Source organism: Branchiostoma lanceolatum, chromosome 16, assembly GCF_035083965.1.
Source record: "Branchiostoma lanceolatum isolate klBraLanc5 chromosome 16, klBraLanc5.hap2, whole genome shotgun sequence".
Taxonomy (NCBI): domain Eukaryota; kingdom Metazoa; phylum Chordata; class Leptocardii; order Amphioxiformes; family Branchiostomatidae; genus Branchiostoma; species Branchiostoma lanceolatum.
In genome coordinates this window covers 10985079-11000297 of record NC_089737.1, presented here as the reverse complement: position 1 = coordinate 11000297, position 15219 = coordinate 10985079, and the positions used below count along the sequence as shown (strand labels likewise).

The 15219-nt window shown below is 45.9% G+C and overlaps 1 protein-coding gene across 1 annotated transcript in view; it reads left to right on the top strand.

Moving 5' to 3' along the window:
- The first annotated feature begins 1174 nt into the window (after positions 1–1174).
- Positions 1175–15219, top strand: part of LOC136422223 (uncharacterized) — a 33611-nt gene continuing 19566 nt past the window's right edge. The window contains exons 1-17 of the mRNA XM_066409869.1: positions 1175–2814; positions 3556–3716; positions 4365–4555; positions 5768–5928; positions 6406–6706; positions 7113–7828; positions 8265–8430; positions 8833–8928; positions 9317–9442; positions 10240–10416; positions 10967–11100; positions 11429–11635; positions 12235–12526; positions 12996–13208; positions 13533–13634; positions 14242–14470; positions 14872–14971. Of these exons, the coding sequence (XP_066265966.1) occupies positions 1964–2814; positions 3556–3716; positions 4365–4555; positions 5768–5928; positions 6406–6706; positions 7113–7828; positions 8265–8430; positions 8833–8928; positions 9317–9442; positions 10240–10416; positions 10967–11100; positions 11429–11635; positions 12235–12526; positions 12996–13208; positions 13533–13634; positions 14242–14470; positions 14872–14971 (4223 nt within the window). The 5' untranslated portion in view covers positions 1175–1963. The remainder of the gene's footprint in view (positions 2815–3555; positions 3717–4364; positions 4556–5767; positions 5929–6405; positions 6707–7112; positions 7829–8264; positions 8431–8832; positions 8929–9316; positions 9443–10239; positions 10417–10966; positions 11101–11428; positions 11636–12234; positions 12527–12995; positions 13209–13532; positions 13635–14241; positions 14471–14871; positions 14972–15219) is intronic.

Below are 15219 nucleotides of genomic sequence, written 5' to 3'. Positions count from 1 at the left end.
CTAATGTGTAACATCTTAAACATAATTCCGCCAGGGTACATAATTCCGCCACCCTGAAATGATACGTCCAAACAGATCTCCAGCCCAACATACACAAATAAAATGCACCCCCGTATGTCCATATTGTTCATACCGGGGGTGCTGCACTAGAGATCACTCAAACACACTTTTTTTTCAAAGTGCCGGATTTAAGTAGCCAGGCGGATGAATGCTAATTGAGGTTAGTTGTACACATTATGTACAATTTACAAATGGACTTTGAACAGTAGATCTGTCTTAGCATGTTTCTCAGTGTATTTTTTCTTGTCATTTTTCAGCTGCCACATCTGGAGAACAGAGACCCTGACAGAAACGGGATTCTAAATCAAAAGTAGTGACCCGAACATCGCTAAAGTGAACCGAACATCGGTAACTCGGACGAGGCGACCCAAACGTATGGAGACGTCTTGATGAATCGACGACGTCTTCGAAAGTGAAAGTGATTCACGTCTGAAATCAGAACCACGTGCGTATGGTTCAAGAAGGTGAAGATCTTAAAAAGTTTAAGACTCCAAAGGTTGAGCTGAGGAAATATCTGCCCGGCGGTGAAGACTTGAATGAATCCTACTTGCGTCAGTCGTGTCAGCTTGTTGACAGTGGAAGGCCTGTACCGCTGACACCGTACCTGTTTTGTCGGGAAGGCGACACTACCGTAGGTTCGCTGGGTCGCGCCGCTGCGCTGTCACCTCAAACCGCACAGGAACGCGCTGAAGACCCGTCGAGGTACGTGGGCGATACACAGGAGTAATATCGTCTCGTCGACTCAGGTTAAAGATTAGTCGATAAGAGAAGAGGGATTAATTCGAATTTCCGACTGGATTTCGTGAGGGGGTGGACCGTTGGCTTGGCGCGGTGGATTTTCTTGGCTCGTGGAAGAACATTCCTACCTTTGTATTCCTACCTCGAGACGTTTTTCCAGACGGCTTCGTTTAAGATACCAGAATTCCTGAGGAACGCGCCGCTGCTGACTTAGATATCATTCGACAGTTCTAACAGCAGTGTGCATCATCAGCCGTCAGGGGTCGCTTTTTTGCCACTCTAAAATCTCGTTTTCTGTACAAGTGGGCGTCCAAAAATGTAGCGACTTTTGTTTGCCTTGTTGTGAACAAAGTATCTTTTTTGATCGTTATTGAGGTGAACTTGTAGTTTGAGGACACATGGCGTTCTGACACGTCACAACTCAGAGCACTCTTGAGTAATTTGGCAGACAGGAACAACGAATACCAGATCAAGAAAAGGGCGGGAGACCCGGAGCCGTTGCCGGGGCAACGCGAAGGGAGGTCGCGGTGTCGTCAAGAGTCGCGGCTTGTCAGACGGAGAATCAATTGCAGGGCTCAGGGTTAGGGAAAACTCGTGCCACCGTGACAGGAAACCTCTTTGTGTCCCTAAAAGGACAATCAAGATTTACGGACGACTCTGCTCAAACACGGGAGAGAGAAGAAATACAACTACACCTGCGCAAACCTAGAAACCTTTAATTTCATCTCGCCATTTCTCGTGAAATCCCGCGGGGAAAACTCCTGATGACCGGGCGAGAAACGTGATCACGAGAGGAGATCAAGGAATTGGAAAGTGACCAAAAATCGGGGACGACTTAAACAGGAGCAGTTGCGCTGGAAGCAGAAGGTTGAGCTGAGGTGGGGAAGATATTGTTTGCTCCAACCTTGGATCAACCTTGTAACCAGGGCACTTCGTTCAACAAGTGTGATCAAAACAGATTACGGAGACCGTTGGGGTAAAGCTCCCTTAGTGACACAGTAGTGGAGCTGGATTTACCGACCCGAACCCAAACGGAGGAAGTAGGGTACGACCCAAGTTATCGGCGACAAGCCAAATCACAGACTGTCGACGTGCCAAGTTCACGAAAGGTGGGTACTAGACTTTTCAGTGGCTGAAAAGTATCCGCACTCGTCGATGTGCCATCATGGATAGATACAGAACTATTAACAGGTATGTTCTCCTGTGGATGTTATTCTGGGGTGTGAAGACGATTACAAACGCTCAGAACTCCCAGGTCACGTCTGATACGTTAATTGGACCACCAAGAGACGATGGAGCGGTGCTACAGAGCACTGGGGAACGGCAAGACGATTTTCCAGCAACAACAAGCTCTGAAACATTTGATACGGACGATGTCACTACAGACAGATCGCCCTCATTGACAGAGAAAAAGTTTGCAAGGATAGAGACCTTGCTGAATCACGTGTTATCTCGTGTGACTAGAACTGAACGAGAGAACAGCAAGTTGAGAGCTCTCGTGTCCAGTTCTGTGAGGGAAAACAGCGAGCTGAAGTTGACAGTGGAAAAGACGCAAGGACAGCTCAGAGACATGGTCACGACGTCTATACAGAAATCGCGCGACATCCAGCGGAGAAATTTGGAACTGCAGAGAACCAACAAGCGGTTGATCACTTACCTGCACACGCGATGGAAACCAGAGGAAGAGGATCCAGGAGGGGGTTACAGAGGGAACCAAACGCTGGGGGAAGACTCTTTTCAAGTAGGGCAAATACCACATGAGAGCCTTCACCCAGATTACACAGTGTTACAACGGAGAGGAAAACGTGATGTTGGTGAAAATGACGTAAATGTTGACGTCATGGTTGATGACATCATCAGTGCACAGGAGAAGCATACGTCACGAGTGAAACGTCAGGCGTCGTGGATCGTGACGGTAGCGAATCACACCACGTGGCTGCAGCAGCTGGAGGCCGTGGCGCGAACTGCCGTCATTAAAGTGGGAGCCATGGAGGACATTGTCAGCCAAGTGCGACAGTAAGTCTCTTCTTTCTGTCTTTTACGACTTTGTGTTTTGAATTACCGGGGCTTTGCGCAGAGAACATACCGGTGCAATAGCCTAGTCGACATAGTGTTCGCCTTGCATACGGTAGGTCGTGAGTTCGGTAGCCGGCCGAGTCATACCAAGGATATTAAAAATGTTACACACTAGCACTGCTTTCTCTGTTTAGTCTCGTGTTCAGGACAATTGGGTCAGATAGCTAAAGACGACTCAGCGATTCAGTCGAAAAATCAGTTTGAGCCGAATTTCCTTGGTTGGAAAACAATTTGATTTTTTGTCATCATCACCTTCGCTTGAAGGTAATGTTTCGGTTTTGCTTTGATGGGGTGGCTGCAGCGAGTGTAGGAGCCCCGGTAGAAATAGAATGGCACCCAGGCTAGCTGTAGACAGCTGCAATTTTGCTATTATGGGGATGATGTAAACAGCAGAACTCGAGAAGCTGTTTATGCATGTTCATGATATTTGGTAGGTTCTAGTTCTAGGTGGGTGAGTATCGGGTAAGACGGAGGTCACGTTAAAGAATGGGCCTCCTGGTGTGTTTGCAGATAGACAGCATTACTCGAGAAGCTGTGGATGGTTCCTCGTGATATTTAATAGGTACAAATCGAAGTTCGATAATGGTCCCCCAAGTGGCTTTCCAAAGCACTGTAGCGGCGTGGACGCTCAAATTTGAGGCCTTATTTTCTGGAAGTGCTAGTATCTTTTTTATTATTTAGGATGAACACCGACCTCCAGGCGTCCCTCATCACGTACGTGTCGACCGTGTCTGACATGGGCGGCGACGTGGAGAACAACAGGAACCGCATCCACCGGCTGCAGACCGGGATGACCAAGATGGGCGTGGCCATCAGGAATATAGAGAGACGATTCTTCACAGGTCAGTGAATAATGTCATCAGGTTGGTAACTCACATCACTTAATACAACAGTTTTTTTAAGAGCCGGCGTTTCGATAGCCGTCTGTCATCGATGCTGTTCAGGGCAATTCTGACGGGTTCACATTGCACTGCAGCACGGGTGTCACTGCTAACAATGCGGTTCCAAACTTAAAATGTTGTATGTGACAATACTTTACGTTTGTGACCGCATTGTTAGCAGCGACACCTATACTGCAGTGCAATCTGAACCCGCGTCAAAATTGCTCTGAGGAAGGTGACAGGTGGTCACGGAAACGCAGGTAGAATAAACCACTTGGTTGTGTACAAAGAGTCTTTTTCCGTGAATTATTTCATCAGGTTGGTGAATGACTGAATAGCAAAGTTCTTTATTGACACCCACATGTTTAGCAAGAGCCGACGTTTCGATGACCATCTGTCATCGTCTTCAGGGCAATTCTGACTGGTCCACCATGCACTGCAGCTAGATGTCACTGCTCACAATCCGATCCATGATATAAAAATATCTTTGTATGTGACACAACTGACAATACTTAACGTTTGAAGAGGAAGATGACAGACGGTCACCGAAACGTTGAATCTTGTTAAATACTTGGTTGTAAATAAAGAACGTTGCTGTTCTGTTCACAGGTCAGACTGCTGGAGAAATAGGTCAAGGTCAAGGTGGTGACACTAGCGAGGTGACCTCCAGGCTGTCCGAACTAGAGAATTCGGTCAAAGTGCTGCAGATCAAGAGCGCGCAGTTCTCCAGCGTCCAGATGTCAGAGCTGCAGCGCAAGGTGTCGGAGCTAGGGGACGCTGTGACACGGATGGAAAACCAGGTATGGCTAAAACATGTATCCAGTAAGCAGAAACCCACGCCAAGAAGCGCTAGTTCCAGCATAAGACTTGCACATGCTTGTAATCAATGGTGTAAAAGGCAGCTACAGTACTAGTTTTAAAAGAGTTTTGTTTATCTAGGCTAACTCAAAACGTTATCTATCATGAGATTTGGTCACGGTGACAGTTTCCTTACACACTTTCTAATTATCTTGCAATTGGTCCCCGAACAAAGCAAAGCAACATTTGAGGAGTGATAGTTTGCAATCACTCGCTGAAAAAATAACTTCATTTCACGCTTTTTTTTAGTTGCAAAGATTTGCCAGTTGCCATTGAAAAACAAGCAAGTATCAGCAAGCAAATGTAGCATTGCACCTAAGTTTAAATCAAACACTTGGGCACCCCTGTTTGTCACAACCTTATCTTCGTTATGTAGGGTTTGTCCTTGATTTCAAGTGGAGGAATCAAGGTCAGTGATACAGACGAGAAGGTGAGCTTACGAAAAATAGTGATTCTTTTGCGGATCAGCAAAAGTAAAAAGATGGCTTGTCACGGCTGTTCTCTTTTAAGATCACTTCTCTTCAATTAGCCTTCTTTCTCTTCAGCCAGTAGCGTAAGTTGCTTCCCTGTCTGTTCATCTAAAGGTGGAAACTTTCACATCACAAGCCTGCTCTGGTTTCATCCTCCACGCTAGTCTCTACCAGGCTCTTAGGACTGCTGGATAAGTGGTAGTCTAGACATTGGCCGATGAGGCTAGTTGGCCAGAGTGTTTAGATCCTTTGGCGATTGAATAATTTCTTTGGCAAATTCTTCAACCTATTTGTCCAGTTTCTACTATTTTTCCAGCATCTCATGAAGTCTGGTGTAGATGTAAGAACAAAGGTGATCATCACGCGCATGCACACTTGTTGCATCCCAAACAGGTCGTTATCCTAGATACACTTAGAGTCATTTCTAGAATATCCCAAACAGGTCGTGAGCACAGCTACCCGTTTTGGATACGTCGCCAGTTCTCAATCCCAAACAAGTCGGACCAAAAATGGAAACCTGGGCGTGACTAAAATACCGCTTGCGTTTCTGTCAATCACATTGACTGACGTCACTGTGTAGGTAAAGGCCCAAACGGCTTGTCTCCAGCGCGACCCATCTGGGATAAGACCTAAACGGGATAGAAAACTCTCGTATGTTATCAAACCAGTGTCTCCTCCCCACAGAAGGAAACCGTACCGTCCAAGATCATCTCCAACACTCAGTACGTGGAGATGTACCGGCGGATCTCCGGCCTGGAACAGACGGTCAACATGCTGAAAGTGAACATGGGAGGCGGCCGCGAACCGTCAGGTATCCGCGAAGTCGTATCACAGCTGAGAAACAGGTACGTTCATCTCTCTTATAGCATTGGAGTACATAAACAGTCAAATCTGTCGAAAAAGACCACTCACGGAACAACAAAATCTCCATGGTCTATGTGAACAGGTGCCACTGACACTATAGATAGGATTCTAAATGCTAGTGTCAATGGTAAAAATCATCCCAGGGTGCACCAAAAGAGGTCAGAATGATCAGGTGGTCCTTATGTAGACGTGGTCAAAGGTACATGTTTGACTCTACCATCATACATAATGGCATCATGTTGTATACATACTTCACAATATAAGATGTAGTTTTATTCCGAGACTTGTTGTAAATCATCCAATACTGATTCATTATGCTGATGGCACTTTTCCGCAAGGATACTTGACTGGGCCATTATTTCAGAAGAAGGCTGTGAGACCAGTCAACAAATTGTTTTGATCTGAAAGTAAAATTTCAACTTTCATAACAACACCTTCCCTTCTGATCTTATCTTCAGGTTGGTGAACCTAGAACGACAAGTACAGGCAGGCGCTGGGCGAGGCGGTGGCGGCGGGAACTTCGCGTCCTCCAAAGCCCTGGACACGGCGGTGACCCGCCTGGAGCGGATGGAACAGTCGCTGTCGGTGCTGCAGGGCCAGGTCGGATCGGCAGGGGGCGGTGATGACGTGGCGGGACTCCGGCAGCTGAGGGAGAGAGTCACAGACGTGGAGAACAACATCAACCGGATCCGCAGTCAGGTCGTCTCCACCGGCAGCCAGAGCATCTCTACTAGTGAGATCACCGACCTCCAGCTGAAGGTAACGACACCGACTGACTCCGAAATTGTGAATAGAATTGTTCATTTGCATAAAACCTGGCAGCCTTGCGGCTGAAATATGTTTTACTAACATGTTTGAAATTACATTATATGCATAAAAATACGATTCTGGTTTTCACAAAACGTAAAATATTCCATCATTTTAGGAACAGGACATGTTTCAGCTGTCTAGAACTACATCTGATATGACAGTATGCTTACTAAGCTCAATATTGACCGAAGGATGCCATATGCATATTCATATGTTTACCATGACCACATACCAACTGCTAAATAATGCCATGGGATTTGGGGTTGAGCAGTATGCTGCAACAATTATGATTCTTTATCGAACCATGTATCGTTGAACAGGACGGATGATTCAGTATTCTCTGTGCACAACACAGGTCAGTGCCATTGACGAGACGTTCCGTTCCTACCAACCTCTGCTCCTGAAGCTTGCCGACGTGGACACACGGCTGAGAGACCTGGAAGCCTCCGGAACCGAAGGTGCGGGTGGCCCTGACGTCGGCACTGCCATAGTCAGCCGGATCCGCACCCGCATCGGCCGCTTGGAACAGGGGATGTTCGGCCGGATTCTCTCAGGCTACTCTAGAGATCCGGTAAGCAATAAGATGAGACAAGACATAGACAAGAACAGGGGGTTGATAGAGAGCTACACGACTCTTGTCCCGGAGGTACAGCAGCTGCAGAGGCAGATGGACCGAGTACAGAGCAACAGTAACCGTCACGCCACGTCCATCGCAGAGCTACAGGACCGCACGGAGAGCATGTCTCAGCGACTCAACGAACTGGACGGATTCTACAGGCAGAGCCGTTTCCGAGGACGCCTGAGCTCCATCCAGGGAGGCGCTGTGAACACGACAGAACTTAGGAAACTGCGGCTGGAGGTCAGCGCCCTGCAGGGCAGCGTGTTCAGGCTTCTGGAGTCAGCAAATCGCATGGACGATCTAGAGGAAAAGATGGACACCATGGAGTTGACGGTACTGGGTGCGGCAACGCAAGTGACTAAGAATGAGGTGGACCAATTACGGACGGGGCTGGGGAAACTGCAGGAGGAGACCCTACAGTGGGGCGATGATTGGGATGAAGTGCAGACAAGGTGAGGCAGTTCCTACTTATTTTCTTGACAGTATCAATTGAAAAGTAAAATAGAAGCCACAACCTTTCTTTTTTTATGTGACAGGGTTTAAAAGGCTTTGGCCAGTGGGTCTTCTTGAACAACCAATAGCTAAGCTTAAGGCCTGTTCCTAATCATCCTCTCATTACTGGCCAAGAGAAAATCTATTGGCTGGTAACTTTCCCTCCGACACCAGAAGGGTGAGTATCTGATTGACCTGATTGGCTGACGACTGGTAAGCGATGACACAGGGAGAAGGACGAAACGCAGACCTTTACGCCAGGGTCGTTGCTTGACATGCACACGCGTCCAGCCTGGCTTGAGAGGATGCTACCTATTTACCATAAGCAGAGGCTTAGGCGTACCTCCACTATCAAAATAAATACATGTGAATATTATTTCTTACTGTTCCTGTAAGGTTGGCCGATTTGGAGCTTCGTTTACGCACGATGAAGGGCACAGTGGACATCTTGGAAACGAAGAGCATCAGGCCGCCGGACCCGGTACCGGATAACAAACTGACGGAGGAGTCGGCACGGCAACTGTCCTCTGTCACGGAGAGTCTAGCAACCGTGCAGCTGAAGGTGGGTGGGTGTCACGTGAAAGTTTGCAATAAACATGTGACTATCACGTGCACAGATGCATACGTGTACTACGTAGTGGTATGGTATTTTTGACAGGCCCCCTTGAAAACAGATGGGAAAACCGTGCAGCTGAAGGTGGGTGGTTGTCACGTGAAAGTTTTTAATAGACACGTGATTATCACGTGATAGTCTGCATATATGTTCATGTATTACGTACTGGTATGATAGTTTTGACAGGCCGTCTGGAAAACAGATAGTTCTCTATCGGAGTCTCTGCGTTTTCTTTCTTTATGCCTTGCTTTGTGGTTGTTTCATTCTGATCTAGAAAACAATTCGACGAGGTTATGATAGAATCTCGAGTTAAATTTAGGACATGTACTAAGACGTTCTTTTGTTTCGCAGGTAAATTCCATGGAGAATCTTATCACAGAGTACGTCTCTAAGGTGACAGGGCTAGACATCAAGAGTAGCAGGATCCACGAAGTCATGGCCTCACAGGTTGGTACCAGTCTAGAAGACTAAGAGTTGCTTTTCGTAATCGCTCGTTCAGAAATGCATGACCCAAAGGCAATGCTAAATGGGGACTCAACGCCGGAATCCTAGTCCAAGGTCAATATCAAGTTGCCAATACAATCATGTCTTTGGATTCGGAAATAGTCTTAATAGTCTTAGTCTAGTCTAGTCATAATGATTCCGAGCTACTTTTTTAGTCGTTCGATCGTTCAGGTATTCCTGTCGAAATGATAATATTAAGGGCTATTTTTCAAGGCTATTTCTCAAGGCTTTTTTTAATTCTTAGATCACAGAGATGTGCTAACTGTAGACTTTTGCTTAAGGTGCGGTATTTGTGATTTAATAGACGACTGTTCTGTTTGATTGTTGGCAGTCCAACTTGATAGGAGATCTCGACGATAAGACGCGGGACATGTGGGACACGGTGGAGACGGCCAAACAGGACGTCATCAGGGTCAAGCGCGACATGCTCACTCTGCAGCAGAAGATGAAATTCCAGGTATGTGCTCATCGTTCATCATCATCGTTCCTCCTCTTACGAGGTGCAGCAAGAGAAGTTGGTCCTCCAGAATGTCTTGTCATTCATTGCAGAAAGGAGTTCCTGTCCTTCCAAATTAGTTTCAGTTTCTATGAGTTTCTTGAGAGTTGTGATTGGTCGACCAATCCTTCTGTTTGCGTCCGGGTTCCAAAGCAGAAGCTTTCCCGCTGGTTCACTACTACGTACAACGTGGCCCGCGAGACTCAGCCGTCGACGTTTCACCACTGTGGTGACATATGGCAATGGTCCATATAACTGTTTATTTGTAGCGTGCTTCCACCATGGTATGTGCTAGTTGAACATTTTAGCCGGTATTGTCCGCAATTCGTGTCGAAACGTCCATTCAAGGAGAACCACTTTTTTTGTAGATCAAGTTATTCGATCAGGTTGAAAGATGGTATTGTAAATAGAGTTGTTGACTTGGAATCTAATGGTTCTGGGATAGAATCCCTAGCAAGCCCCAGTGTTGTGCCTTTGGGAAAGGCACTTGACACTCGACCCATGTGCAAAATGAGTACCTAGTTTCGGTAAGGGCCGTCGGGACACGTTAAAGAACCCACCACACTTATCGAAAAGAGTTTCCGGATTCCAGGAGTGAGTGGATCAAACCTTACAGTCCTGTCTTATACAGCTTGTGCATATTGTACTGGTGTGTTAAGTCCAACAAAGAAATCATGTAACAAAGTGTTTTCCTAAGTGTTACGTTGTATTCAAGTATATGTACGTCATAAGGCTTCTGATTCGTCATGTCTCTCCAGACCAGTTTGGTGTCGAAGTTGAACGCGTCGCTAGGTAACCAGAACTCTGCGATGTCTCAACTGTTCAACAACATGGACGTACAGAACAACCAGATCTCCGACTTCGAGAAGGCGCTTGGAGACCAGAAGGCGTCTCAGTCCCAGATTGAATCATCTGCACGAAGCTCGGCAACATTGGTGAGCTAACGTTTCATTGTTTATTCATCATTTATATTAGGAAGATATACACTGTGTATGCTCTCCAACACATAAAATTTAGTTTACGGGAAACTTCAACTGAATTGCTATCTTATCCAATCACTCTAGAAATGTGGCGTAAGAAACGGGTCCTACCTGGACGGGGGACGTTATAGACTCCCAATAACCTTTAACACATTGCTGGGTCTATGAATGCTCATGCTGACCTTGTATATTCTTTCATAATAGATATCGGTAGGCTTGGTGACCGTTTATGTGTAACAAATGTACTACTAATAAGCAACATTACAGAAGTTAGACTTAGAGACATAGTCTTTGCGTGTAATCACGTGGTGTATACCGGTGTCATTTTATAATACGGCACAAAAATTCTCCATCCATCTTATCAAAGACATTCGGAACATGTGAAAGATGAGACTAGCCTTGTGCGTTTGGTTTTTAGCTCTGCAGCAATAGGAATTGCAACAGTGACTGTAACTATGCTTTTGTGCTTAAAACTCCTTGAATACCAATTGTTAAATCGTTTCAGCTGTCACGACTCGCAGAGAAAGTGGACACTCTTCAGGCCAATCTACCAGCAAGAGGCTCGATCCAGTCAGGAGCCGGTCGGATGCCCGTGTCTGCTCAACGAGAGGTTCGCGATCAACTCAATCCCATAAAACGGTGAGGCACTGACATATGCAAGATGGTCTAGATTTAGTCAACCGTTTTCTATTGCATGTTTTACCAAAATTTGCAACTCAGAAGCGAACAATGTACTTTCCATCAAAAATTGCAATAGCTTATCTATGGACTATGGGTAGTGTGATAGTTATTTTCAACGTCAGTCGGAATAAAACACAATTAAAGAAGCAGACAAACAAAATGTACATAGACTTGAGATGAAATTAAGAAAGGGAAAATGTTACTTATCTATAAGCAATGTCGTCATGAAATTCCTGATAAAACTAGAAAAATGGTAAGATTCCTTACACGACCTTTTGCCATGCAGGACACTTTCCAACCACACCCGCCAGCTTTTCGAGATGCGTCAGTCGGCTGATGACGTCAGGCGGCTGCTCCGTTCCCATAGCGACGAGATGACGCGTCTGAGTAACACGGAGAGCGAGATGAGCGGGAGGCTGGCCAAACAGATGACCATGATTCTGAACTTGGAGAGCTCCAGCCTGTCCTACACCAAGTCTGTCTCCAAACAAAGGTAACTGTTATGACTCGACCGGATACGTAGCTAGAGGATCGTTTTGTACATGACCGAGCAATCGCACTCTAGCATGTTACGGAGAGCTCCAGCCAGTCCTACACCAAGTCTCGGGTCCAAACAAAGGTAGATGTTATGACCGGATACGTAGCTAGTGGAGGAAAGTGCACGAGAGAGAGTGTAATTTGAATGGTCATAATTGCATCATCATTATGTATCCGGTATTGATCTTTATTTAGGTAGCTATGTAAGATGTAAGGTCTCATGTTTGTTAGCGACCATCAGCCACATGTATCATTGAAACTTGAAACTTTGAAACTTTTGTTCTTCAAGTGCAACTTCGCAGACGCTATGTCTGAATTAAGTTGGCTTTTTACAGAGGTTTGTAACACATTTAAAAATTGATACTGACAACTCCTTCTTAAAATTGTAAAATTGAAATTGAAACGGTAGATTCAAACTCAGTTGACATAAGAATATACAGGGTATAACATCATCAGCTATAGAACGGAGACGCGCTCCGCCGTTTACACCGAAAGGTGTGGGAATGGTCTTTCCTATCTTCGTGACGTAATTTGTTTTCATCCACTGTTGTTCAGAGATGCCATTGACAGTCTGAAGGGTCAAGTCAAGAGCCACGACAAGACGTTGGGCAAGCTCCGCCAGTCCTCCGCCTCCCAGGACGTTGGCATTCAGAGCCTGCAGAAGATAGTGAACGGACACACCATCCAGATGCTGAACACCTCCAGCCTCCTGGGCAACCACAGTCAGCAGCTGGGCGTCCTGAAGGGCGCCTTGGTCAAACTGGAGTTCGACATCAAGAACCACAGCAGGGCCATCACACAGATGGTGTTGAGAGATGACAGCTTAGAAGACAGCATTGCGGACCAGGTGAGGAAGGCTTCCTAACTTATCGTTGAATATCAAGACTACTCAACATGGTTCTTCTTGATTGTGAAACCTCCTTCCAGGTGAGAAAGCCATGCACGTCCACTTTTGTCTCCTGGGGGAAATGTTATATGTCATGTCTTGTATATGCTGGGCCCCCTTGGAAATCAACGTGAAGACAAGTTGAAGGGTCAACTCAACCGTCTTATGATGAAATAAATTGATAAATCAATCAATCAATAAATAAATAGATAAATAAATACAAACTAATCGTTAGATATCAAGGTGAGGAAGCCATGCATGCACGTCTACTTTTGTCTCTTGCCTGAATGTCACCTATCTTGTCCTATAAATACTGGGCCGGGCGAGTGAGCATCACTCCCATCACCGTAGAGACACTGGGGAGCCCCCGATGATATGGTTATCAGGCTACCGTCAATACCAACCGTCACTACTGTGTTTCTCCCCTTAGGCGCTGAACCTAGGCCGTCTGCGGGCCAACCTGCAGACCCTGCAGAGGGAGACCTACACGCACTTCGCCGAGTACGAGCAGCTGGCCTCCAGCATAGACAACCTGGACGGAAGTTACGTCACCAAGTCCGAGCTCAGGAAGAAGCTGTTCGAAATCGACGCCAACAGCAAGAACCAAAACAGCAGCATACTTTTGTTGCAGCGTGAAAATAAGGTAAGGAAACGACGCTCCTATACCGAAAATTTCTAAGTTAAACAATCCCATTGCAGTAATACTCAGTCAGTAATACAAAGCGTGATTGGCAAGAAAACAGTTACTCATGCAACTGGATAGATTTTGGAAACTGTCAGACTGACGAAAGGTGATGGATTCTACCTGAAAAGTCTGACCGATTACCAAATCTATCCAGTTGCCTTGAGTGACTGTTTTCTTTTGGATATCTAACCCTCACCGACGTATAAAAATACATGATGATAAGGCAAAAAGGGCACAGTGATTAATGTATTTCTAATTGTGCTTATCATTGCTTGTTTACAGGAGCAGTTTTCAGTTCTGGACAAACACAGCCTGTTCATACGAGATGTCCGCAATCTCCTGGAGGAAAAGGCGGATGTCTCAAACATCATGGACATCATACAGGTTCGTCTTCTATAGTTTTCCCTCCCGAAACGGGTAAAAATAGTGCTGCATTTCTTATAGTACATGTACATGCCAGTGTGCATACTATATGATATCATTAATAGCAAAACGCCAAGTATTGTCAGTGTCAATGTCTGCGTACAGAGACATGTACCGTCTGTTACGTGTTGTGCTAGGAGGCTTCCAAAATACAGTACTTTTGAGCTTTTGAGCTGCCTGTTCAAACTACATACAATATTCTGTCCCTGAATAGTGATAGAGATTTAAAGATGCAGTCGTTGAATCAGGAAATCCATTCATGAACCGTGATTAGAGAGGCTATACATTCAGTCACGTTTGGGACCGCATTCTTCACACTGCAGCAGTGACACCTATACTGCAATGTGAAGTAGAACCGTCTGACTGTTTCCAAAATTTGTCCAGTTGCTTAAGTGACCGTTTTCTTTTGTATCTTATTACCTGGATATGTCTTACCTTCGTCGACTAATAAAAATGCATGATGATAAGGAAAAAAGTATAGTCCTCAGGAAGGTGACAGACGTTCACTTGTTGTGTATGACAAACGTTTTTATACGATGATTTGTGTAAACTGTTCTTGAACCTGCAGCGCGAGGCCAGAGGAGACCTGATGCGGCTACACAACATGACGGAGGCGCATTCGGTGGATATCCGGGCGCTACAGGACGCACGTGACCAGCAAAGCGACGGCATCTACAAGGCCCAGACCGCGCTCACGACGGTCGGCGATGACATCAGGATCCTGAGGGAAGACCTGAGCGCTGTGGAGATCACTGTGACCAGTCATACTGACAGCTTAGGGCGACTGGCAACATTAGGTGAGGAAGAACGGTCTTTTTTCCGGTCTTTTCCCTGGTTCGCCATAGCAAAACCTGTATTAAACTCTTCGCCATCGACGGGCGCTGCCATTTCGGTATTCTGACAGCCCTTTGGTCGCCATCTTTTCTCCGGTCCATAGTTCTAAGTCTACATTACTGTCACATATTGCTAATCTCCAATCAGATCTATCGGTGGCAAGGCAGTATCAAAAAGGCAAACCAAAGTATCCAAAATCACCGGAGATACTCGAGCTCGTTGGCCCTTTTGCTACTACATTGCCACAGATCGATCTACTTGGAGATAAGCGGATTACTAGTAAGAGCTTCATTACAACAAAGTTGCTAAATACCGTTCTGTGTTTAGAATGTAAATATCTGACTCGTGTATATTTTTCTACTAGCCTCAACCGCCACAGACGGCCGGCAGCAGCTGAATCTGACAGTCCTGGAGCTCGATAGGAAGACCAGGAAACATTCCGACACGCTACAGGCACTCGGCAGGTGAGGATTAAGATGGATTTCACTTTTCAAAATATCGCTGCAATCGACTGAAAGTCCGCTTTGTAGCTATTGTGCTCTATGCATTTTCCACTGTTTAAAAGGATAATTTTGATATTTGTAAGCTCATAAATCCTATTTTATGTTTCTGTACCACCTCTGAACGCTACTTCCTAACACTCCCGCAACTTTGACCTTTTGCCCTCACTTCCTGTCACTCTGTGGTGAGACGTGCCTGTATCATATGTATC